We start from the raw sequence: 11,023 nt of genomic DNA on the forward strand, positions 1-11,023 counted from the left end.
AACCTAACGTTAAATCTTGTAAGAGAATAAAAATATTTGGGACTTTTTTAAACTGAGAAACCAAATTCTATGAGTATTACAATGTGGAGATGAAATGTAGCATATCTCTTCTAGAAGTATGTCATATTTTAATAGCTATATTTTAAGCTTTTTAACTGTTGAACATACCAAAATTTTTGAAATATAAGCAATTTTTCTTGTAGGGATTCATTTAAGAATAAACGAATGTGAAATCTGAGTTGATTTGTATTTCTCTATTTCTGGAGGTGAGTAGATTTCTTGTGCCAATCAGTTGTTCCTTATTTTCAAAAGGAAAAGCAGAACATTAAAATAAATTAATTGAATTGCAACCTAAAAATATGTTGGAATTATTTCTCTAAACTGTTTTCTTTTATTTGTTACAGAAAGACGCAGCTTTAAACCTGTCCTTGATATTGAAAGAAGAGATGAAAAACATCAGTTGGATTAGAAAGAACTGGCTTCTTGTAGCTGGGGTGTCTTTCATAGGTGTCCACCTCGGGACATATTTTATACAGAGGGTTGCAAAACAGTCCGTAAAATCTCAGTCTGGAAGTAAACAAAAGAGTGTGGAAGAATGAAGTGAAATAAATACATAGAATTACTAATCTGTCCATGCTGACTCGCTTTATAAATGTGGAACTATTTAATTTTATAACAACAATGCTGTATATTCAGACTTTGGTTCTTGAAGAGCAGTTTTTCTTTCCTATTATGACAGGGCAATAAATAGATACGTACGATTAACAGAGCAAAAGCTATCTTCACAAGTTACCACTTGAAGTAAAATGGCTCGTTTAGAAGCTAAAAAGCCATCAGTATGTGAAAATGAACCATTAACAAGTGGCAGAGTCAGGTCCATGCTTTCTGTCCTAAAAAGAATCGTCACATCGTGCTATGGCCCTTCCGGTCGGCTGAAACAGCTGCACAACAGTGTTGGAGGGCATGTCTGCACAACCTCACAGTCATCAGCCCTGCTTCGTAGCCTTTTAGTCACCCATCCCATATTAAAGATCCTGACAGCCTCCATGCAGAATCATGTGTCGTGCGTCAGTGACTGTGGTTTATTCATGGCCATTCTTTGCTGCAATCTCATTGAAAATGTTCAGGAAATAGACTTGACACCCACCACTGTCATTGAATTAAATAAGCTGCTTTTGAGCCTCTGCACCAATTATCTCAAATCTGAAGTCTGTGGTTGTCGGATCCCAGTTGACTTTAGTAGTACTCAGATACTCCTTTGTTTGGTACGCAGCATATTAACCAGTAAACCTGCCTGTATGCTTACCAGAAAAGAAGTAGATCATATCAGTGCTTTGGTTCTGAGAGCCTTTTTGCTTACAATTCCAGAAAAAGCCAAAGACTACGTCATTTTAGGAAAGACTATAATTGTGCCCTTAAAAGATCAGAGGGTTATGGATTCTACTGTATTACCTGGAATGCTCATTGAAATGTCAGAAGTTCAATTGATGAGGATGTTACCTATGAAAAAATCAAGTGCCCTCAAGGTGGCACTCTTTTGTGTGTCTTTATCTGGAGACTTTTCTGACACTGGAGAAGGAACTTTGGTGGTCAGTTATGGCGTGGATCTTGAAAGTGCAGTCCTGGACCAGTTGCTTAATCTCGGATGGCAGCTGGTGAGGGACCAGATAGATATTGTCATGTGCCAAAAGGTTATACACCCATCTTTGAAACAGTTTCTTAGTACACATCGTGTTATTGCCATAGATAGAGTTGGAGTAGCTCTGATGGAACCACTGAGTAAAATGACAGGTAAAAAGCAACTCTTGGCTTTTGCCCCTTACAGTTGATAAGTCATGCTCTTTTGGCAGAGCTATTTTTGGTTTGTGTCGCTGTATCGATATCTTGAAAATACTAGAAGCCGCCAACCTCATAGCATGTGCAAGTACCATTTCTGGCAGCAAATGTTGTTTCTGTATCATCATTGACTTATTAAAAAATTACTGTGTTATTATGGCCATTTTCTACATATTTTCCAGCCCCAAAACATACTACAGTCATAATCTAAAACTGTTTTTTAAACATTTTTATTGTGATTTGGTTGAGAGTTTACAGAGCAAATTTATTTTCCATACAGCAGTTCATGCACATTTTGTTTCATGACATTGACTGCAATTCCCCACAGTGTAACAGCTGTCTTCCCACTTCTTCCCTGTAGTTACTTCTTCCTTGTGTCCTTCTTTCCTATGCATTCCTGCTCCTTGAGCTATCTCCCTGTTAGGGAGACTAACACTGCTTTTCTTTTCTCCCATGATTGATCACTGCAAGGATTGTGTCTACCTGATGCAAATGTTCACTCTATATGCCTGCCCATTTTTTGGCTGGAAGCCACAGGAGTGAGTTAAGTTCCAGATCTGAAGGGTAACTAGGGGCCATAGTCTCAGGGCTTTCACCAAGCTCTATCAAACCAGTAAATCTGGTCTTTTTTTTTTTTTTTTTCACCCATGATTTTGAAGTTGGTTCATTATTCTCCCACTCGTTCCAGGATCTTCTGCACTGATCCCTTTCCAAGTGGTTGACAGTAGTAGCCAGGTACCATCTGGTTCTTCTGGTCTTATGGTCATACAGGCTGAGGATCACATGGTCTACTAGTCCCTGGGACTAATTGTTTCCATGCATCTTTGGTTTTTTTTTTCATTCTTTGCTCTGGACAAGGAGTGACCCATGGTTGCGTCTAGATGTCCACTTGCAAGCTTTTAAGACCCCAGTCACTACTCACCAAAGTAGGATGTAGAACAGTGTCTTTGTGTAGTGTGTTATGCCAATTGAGCTTGGTGTCCCCAGTGAGCATGGTCCCAAGCCCACAGATCCAACTGCTTGCTCCCTCAAGGTGGTTAGCTGTGGCCAAGAAGTTATAACATCACCCCTTGTTAGGTCTTTTATATATTTGGATATTCTTCCAGTGCGTACAAATACACATGTACAAACATCATCTGCGACCCTATACATGGTCATGGGCACACTTTCCTCTGCCTAGACACACTTGATTATTTAGCCTGTCCACCCATCTGTCCACCACTGATAGTGTAGTACTGTACATGCAAAAGGGCTCACCTTTGTTAAAAACTATTAACCAACTGTTTTACAGATTAATAGAGAAGTCTAACATCCTAAAAATCATAAGATTTTTCCTTCTTTACACAAAATGCTTTCATTGGAATTTTACAAAACTCTATTACATGCTATATTAGAAAGTAGTTTTACACATAATTCTATGTGTAATTTTTCCTTCACCTTCACCATAAATCCAACAAACAACTCACTCACTGGCATTGAGTCAGATCCGACTCAGCGACCCCTCGGGTTTCCGTGGCGGTATCACTATGGAAGTAGATTGCCCAACCTTCCTTCCGAGGTTGGCTGGTGGATTTGAACCACCAGCCTTCTGGTTAACAGTCATATGCCTTAGGCACAACGCCATCAGAACTTCTAACAGCTACAACTGCATAAATAACAACAAAAATCAATGGCATCAAGTCAGTTTTGACTCATAGTGACCCCCATGGGTTTCCAAGGCTGTTAAATATTTATAGAAGCAGATTGCCCCAACCATCTTCCCTGGAGTCATTGGGTTCAAACCACCGGCCTTTTGTGTAACAGCCAAATGCCTTAACCACTACACCAGCAGAGCTCCTTACTGCATAAATAGTGGTTCCTTATTAGATTTGGGAAGAAGGGTTATGTTTTATAAATACCTTAACATAAGCTGAGGTCCTTGAAAGCAAGGACCACCTTTTTTTCAGTACTTAGAACAAGACTGACCAATAGTAGATAATACAGAATGTTTGTTGACTAATATGTTTATATAACAGACTATATTGGGCAGGAAATTCACTATATTTCACAAAACATAAAATCAAATACTAGACTGATACCTCTGAACCAGAGGAAAAATGATGACCTGAAAAGTCCCTCGTTTGAGTCACTTTTAGGTATCTTTAACTGCACTTAGAATTTATCACAGAGATGATCATTTAGTTCTGCATTGATTATAGTTTTTAAGTCATGACACAAATAATAGATCAGTGTTGAGCTTCACTATTTTCATTCTTATAAATAATCAAAAAACAGTATTTGTGCCAAGTGTTGAATACATGTTACCTCTGGGTTATTGCCCTACCTCTATACAATTGTCAAATGACCCTTAAAGTGGGAAGCATTCAGAAGTAGAAATAATTTATTGGATCTCATTCTGATATTGAATATCAGACCCTTATTCTTAAATATTTACTAGCTTTTTACAGGCAATCTCCATTTTGTGAATACTGTACTCCAGTTTATTACGTCAGTATTAAAAATATACATCTTCTCATAGAAACAACATATAGGGAGTGGGTTTCCTGGCCAGCCCTCAATTTTTTAAACTATGTGGAGCTAGAACATGGCATTAATAGCTGTAGCATCAGTCCTGGATCTTGGTTGCTGAGATCCTTTGGTATAAGAGGGAAAAAGGGGAAAAAAATCTTCATGCATGTGATTTAAGTAAACTTGAATAGGTGAAGTATATTTTTGACCTAATCATTCTTCTTTCATATACTTAGATAAACATTACTTTTTTTTTCCTTCCTCATTTCTTCAAAGAAAGGTCTTTTTTCTGGAATCAAGTTGATCTAGGTTAAATAGTGGGTGTTACTGTGTGGATTACCAGCATTTCTGAAGCACATTGTGGTTTACAGAGCATTTTTAACATGATGGTTTATTATTTTTGATGTAGGCATTATCATCCGCATTTTGTATTCATAGGGGAAAGCCCACCTAGAAGAGTTAATGATATGAGTGATTGCTCAATGTCTGGTGGCTGATAAGTGATAAAGCTGAGTTCTCACTCCACACATCCTCTGTTGTGTCCATCATGAAACTGACTATGACTTTTAGGGTTTTTTGGGTTCTTTCCCCCTTGACTTTTGGATCACTCTTGGAGTCCTCAAAAGTAAAAAAGAAAGGATACATATAGAACAAAAAATGCCCAGTGTTTATTTTCTGGATTCTTACTTTTTTTTTTTTTTTTTTTAAGAGCTGGAAGTGATTTTAGACATCATTATTAAACCTTCTTAGTTTAAAAATGAGGAAACTGGCCCAAAGGAGTGAAATGCTCAGAGTTAGTTTTAATCTTTACTTTTTTTTTTTTTTTTTTTTAAGAGCTGGAAGTGATTTTAGACATCATTATTAAACCTTCTTAGTTTAAAAATGAGGAAACTGGCCCAAAGGAGTGAAATGCTCAGAGTTAGTTTTAATCTTTATACTTTAAACTTGCTATTTGAAATATGCTATTTCTTTTATTGGAATGTATAGATTTTTATTTATTTTACGTAATTTCCTCTACATTAAGAGATTTTGAAAATAAGTCATCCTAACTTCCCACTTAAGGGGCTCTGGTGGCATAGTGCCTGAGGCATTTGCTTACCGGAAAGTTGGCAGTCCAAACCCACCAGCCACTCCATAGAAGGAAAACTGGGCAATCTACTTCCATAAAGATTTACCATTTTGGAAACCCAATGGGGATCACTATGAGTTGGAATTGACTCCATGGCAGTGAGTTTGGTTTATTTTTTTTTTGTTAACTTCCCATTTATTCATATGACATTAATTTGTGATTTGTAAAATGTTACTGTTTCACCTGTGCGTGATGCAGGAGGTAGGGCAAAGTAATATGTCAAAGAATAACAGAGGGAAAGAGGTATTTCACATACCATTATTTATGTAACTACTCGCATACAAATAATTGCTAGGCAAAAAATAAAATAAAATAACTTCTTACCTGTTCACTAACAATAGGAATTCAACTACACACTTACTTGGGTAGCTTAATTTGTTTGCTTTATGAAATGAAAGGATACCCTGTCTCCTCATATCACCCAGATAAGCAGAGTTCTTTTGTGGCCTCTGATCCCCTGAATAGTCTTCCAGAAGGCTAGGCTCTGCAAAATTTCAAAGTTTTGCATGTATTTTTCTGGGGGAGAGTACAACATCACTTCCAACAGATTTTCAGAGTGTGTAAATCTAAAGTTAAGGATGTCTGCTTTATTTGATGATCATTTAGTAGCAGAATACTACTTATTTCATAAATTTTAAGAGATTTGTCGTGTTATTTCTTTACCCTACATTTCACATTTTAAATGAGATGCTTGTTGAAATTTTTTTTGTTGGCTAGTAATAATTAGAAATTTAAAGGATTTTGTTGTTTCACCTTTCCTTATATATTTTGTGTTTTCTAAACTTAAAAAATAGGAACACAGCCTATTGGTTCCCTGAGTTCAATCTCTCCTAGTAGTTATGGAAGTGTGAAAGATTTGTGCACTGCAAAATTTGGCTCCAAACGTTTTTTTCATCTTATTCCTCATGAAGTGACTGTCTCCAGCTTGCTTCTCTGCAACAGAAGTGACACTACCTGGGATGAGCTGAAGGTAGGTAATCAATCGAATTCCACACCTTGGCTCTGAGACAGTGATTACATACTCAGACAAGCAGTCTGACATATATGTACATACATACACACACACACACACGTATATGGGAGCTCTGGTGGTGTAGTGCCTAAAGCATTTGACTGCTGACCAGAAGGCTGGCAGTTCAAACCCACCAGCCACTCCTCAGAAGGAAGGTTGGGCAATCTACTTCCATAGTGATACTGCCTGGGAAACCCCCAGAGGGATTGCTATGAGTTGGTCCGACTCAATGGCACATAACAACAACAACAACAACATTCTAGCAATGTGGTGCTCTGGTGGTGTGGTGCCTAAGGCATTTAATTGCTAACCAAAAGGCTGGTGATTCAAACCCACCAGCCATTCCTGGGAAGGAAGGTTGGGCAATCTACTTCCATAGTGATACCACCTCAAACCCAAGGAGGGGTCACTATGAGTCAGATCCAACTCGACAGCAGTGCGTTTTTTGAGTATGTATATATATGTGTGTGTGTGTGTATATTTACTTTATTCATTTATTTATTAGCCATCATTGAGCTATGCTCCTACCTCTTTCCCCCGTAACTTCACTCTGTGGCTTACAAAGCAAAAACAATGGGGAAGCAAAATCACAAGTAAGCTAATGTAATTGCCTATGGCATTATAGTAGACTGGGTACATGCTACCATTTACTCTCTTTACAAGCAATCTAAAGGTCACTGGCTTGTAGGGACTTTTCCTAAGGAAACAGTTTGAATTGTGTACTATTTGATAGTAATGTGTTTGAATAATTCATTTAGAAAAGTAGTTCCTCAGTCAGTGCCTATCATCTTAGAGTTTCTTATACTCTTCCAGTGATAATACATGCAATGTAATAGGTAAGTTATACCCTATGGGACTAGTCACAAATGAAGATTCTTATATGATCAAGGATATATCATTGGTGAATATTAAAGGTCTCTGTGTTTTCTATTTATTGTGCTAGGATGTAGCTGTATCATTTCCAACTCAATGTGAAACAAATTCTATAGTATTTATACAACTAATTTATTTACCCTGAAGTCATTTTTCAAATAGACATACTAGCAAACACTGCTGACCCAGATATTTTGAGGCCATCCATTTGTGAATCTCAATTTGTATATGAAAGAAAATGATAATCAGGCTCCATAAAAGCAAACATCTGACTAAAGTACCTTTAATCTCCATTCTTTATTATTACAAAATGTGTTCATCTTATTAGAACTTTGGCAGAACTTGGTTTTTTTTTCTTTTACAATTAAAATCAGGTTCAGAGTCCTCTATGTTGCTTTGAAAGCATGATTACATTTCTTCATATATCTGATGGGAATGTCTGATTCTTACGGTTTGTTTATTTTTTAGCTCACATGTCAAACAGCACTGCATGTCTTACAGTTAACAATTAAAGAACCATTTGTTTTTTTGGGAGGTGGCTGTACTGAAACTCATTTGGCTGCATATATCAGACACAAGGTAGGATGGATAGTCCTTCTTTACAGATTATCTGCCTTCTCAGCAACTTTCATTTTATGAGATACAAAGCCAAATTGTAATACCCTGAAACCTTAACACTTAGTCTCTCGGTTTTGTTGTTGTTGTTGTTGTTGTTGTTGTTGTTATGTGCCATCGAGTCGGACCCGACTCATGGCAACCCCTTCTTGGGTTTCCTAGGTGGTATCACTATGGAAGTAGATTGCCCGACCTTCCTTCCGAGGTGGCTTTGAACCACCAGCCTTCTGGTTAGCAGTCAAGTGCCTTAGGCACTACGCTACCAGTCTAAGTCATATACTGTATTTGGAAACACTTGAGAAAAATAATACCTGCCAATATAGGTAATATTATTATTGCAATGGTGGTTATTATTTTAATCTTTTAGCAAATGGTCACCTTCTTTGAGTATTGTCTACATATGCTACATGTTGAAACTAGCATTCTCTTAATGAAAACTCTTACTAGAGAACTATGCTATGCTATGGTACATGGTATACTATGGTATATATATATGGTATATGGTATACTATGCTGTGGTATTATAATAATCGATGTTCACATTGAAAGGGCTGAGTTCTACAGAATATTGCAGTACCTTCTGAATAATCAAGAAAAGATTTAATTTCATTTATGAAAGCATACCAAGTGTTCAATTCCAATTTTAGTTTTTAATTGGTATACATTTATGGTATATATATTATATATATATATTCTATTAAATAGAATATTTTGAATTAATCTAGGAAACTTCATTTCCTGACAATTGTCTGATAAGTTTAGTACATTATGGTTCTAATTATTTCATAAAGACTTATCTACTTTATTTGACAATGGATTTTGAAAGGTATTGGTGTTTTCTAAACATTTGCAGTTGATTGTTTGATTACACAGGAGTGTTGTCAGTGACTTTGCAGAGTTAACCACTGGGTGACGGGCGGTGACGGGCGTTGGAGAGAATGTAAACTGTTTTCTTTTTTTTTTTACACGACATGGCCTATTCTGCTTCCCCGAATTATTTAAATTATTTAAAATTTTTGTGAAGATAGTGTTCCCTGCTATAAAGTTACTGGCATATTGTTATTGTTAGTTGACGTTGAGTCAGCTTTGACTCCGGGCGACCACACTTGCAGTACAATGAAACATTGCCCAATCCTGCACCATTTTCATGATTGTTGGTGTGTTCACATCCATTTTATTATACTATTCATATTTAAAAACACAAAACTAATCTATTGTGCTGAGTGGACAATAATGTAATCTGCAATGGGATTGAATGAGCTAGAGAAAGTTTTTCATCGGAGGGAGATAGGGAATAGAATTTTGAAGAAAAATAAAGTGTTGAAGATACAGACAAATTATGCAATACAGATAAATCTCATCTGGTTCAAACATCCTGACAAAAAAAAAAAGATGGTCACTGTTTTTAAGTAGTTAGGATATAGATTTTTGAAAACTATCATTCAGTTTACTAATATGGTGATTTTTTTTTTTCTGTCATTAAATTTATGGAGCCCTGGTAGCACAGTAGTTAAAACTATCCACTTCTAACCAAAAGGTCAGTGGTTCAAACTCCCCAGCTCCTCCACAGGAGATAGGGCAGTCTATTTCTATAAAGATTTCAGCCTTGGAAACCCTATGGGGCAGTTCTCTGTCCTGTAAGTCTCCAGGAGTTGCAATAGACTCAGCAGCAGCAGGTTTGGTTTGGTTTGGTTATCATGACGTTTCTAGGCTAAACTTTTTAGAATGCTAGAACCAAAAAACCAAACAAGGAGATCTTGTGGCATAGTGCCTAGAACAGTTTAAGGTGGTATTACCCTTTTACTAACTTAAAGACAAGAATGTTCATCTTTAAAACAATGATGTGGAAATATTTTTTGTCTTATTAATAATGATATGTAGGTTCTCATTTCAAACAAATCTCAAACATTTTATGGTGTATACATAAGTACTTCATTTGAAGCATTAATCTTCAAGAACTTAATCCTTGTGTATATAAACATAACCTATAGTACATGCGTTATGCCATGTTCTCCATAAATTAAGAGACACTACTGGGCAGTCATTGAAATAAGCCAGTGATGGGATATATTCTGATTCATTTATTCTTATAATGTGACTAATAGCATACATTTTTACTATCACCAACAGGGTTAAAGGGCCTGGCCAGTTGTTCTAGACCCCTAAGTAAATGAAAGTAAGAAGTCACTTTATGAGTAAGGTTTTGATCAGATAGTCAAGTTTTCAGAAATATTTTTACAAATATCAGAAAAATTTTCTGAATTTTTTATATAAAATAAATGATTTTATAATATTAATTGCTCTCTCTGTGTTTTCAACGGTTCTATGTTGTTTTTTAGACTCTTAATGAACCAGGAAGCATCCTCAAAGGTAATGAATGTACTCAAACAGCACTTAGACTAATTGCTGAAGCATTTTGCAGTGCTCTGGAATCTCTTGCTGGCTCTTTAGAACATGATGGAGGTGAAATTCTCACTGACATGAAGTATGGACACTTTTGGTCAGTTCAGTCAGATTGTCCCCCTCTTGTTAACTGGCCCGATTTGCTATCCAGATGTGGGTGTGGATTACACAGCAGCCAGGAAGAACTCAGCTGGTCTTTCTTAAGAAGCACTCGTCATCCTTTTGTGCCACAAAACTGCCTCCCACATGAAGCTGCCACGTCAGCCAACAACCTGACTTTGGATTGTTTTACGGCTAAGCTTAGTGGCCTACAGGTGGCTGTGGAGACAGCCAATTTGATTTTGGACCTTGCATATGTCATTGAAGATAAAAATTGATTTAAGAGAAGGACATATTTATAAAACAAAAACAAAAAAATCTAGTCATCTGTCAGTTAAGAAAAATACAAAATGTATTTGTTCTCTCCCAAAAACCTGTTCTACATATTTGGACAGATGATTCATAAAGTTATAGATAAATTTATTTAGGAAAAGGATACAATCCTGAGTAAAAATGTCATAAAGTAATAAAAATATGTAATACTTTTATTAAGGATATTATATTAAGGGTTCATGCATACTACCATGTTGTTTTAAATGTTTTTATTG

At 36.5% G+C, this 11,023-nt stretch overlaps 1 protein-coding gene across 1 annotated transcript; it reads left to right on the forward strand.

Moving 5' to 3' along the window:
- Positions 1 to 806: 806 nt before the first annotated feature.
- On the forward strand, positions 807 to 10,753 carry MKKS (MKKS centrosomal shuttling protein). Its single transcript, XM_007956423.1, has 4 exons — positions 807 to 1,791; positions 6,268 to 6,443; positions 7,827 to 7,937; positions 10,313 to 10,753. Exons 1-4 carry the CDS (start codon positions 807 to 809, stop codon positions 10,751 to 10,753), a joined length of 1,713 nt encoding a protein of 570 aa, XP_007954614.1.
- Positions 10,754 to 11,023: the final 270 nt, after the last annotated feature.

The sequence above is a fragment of the Orycteropus afer genome, unplaced genomic scaffold (assembly GCF_000298275.1).
Source record: "Orycteropus afer afer isolate SDZICR_OR568_19922 unplaced genomic scaffold, OryAfe1.0 scaffold00620, whole genome shotgun sequence".
Taxonomy (NCBI): Eukaryota; Metazoa; Chordata; class Mammalia; order Tubulidentata; family Orycteropodidae; genus Orycteropus; species Orycteropus afer.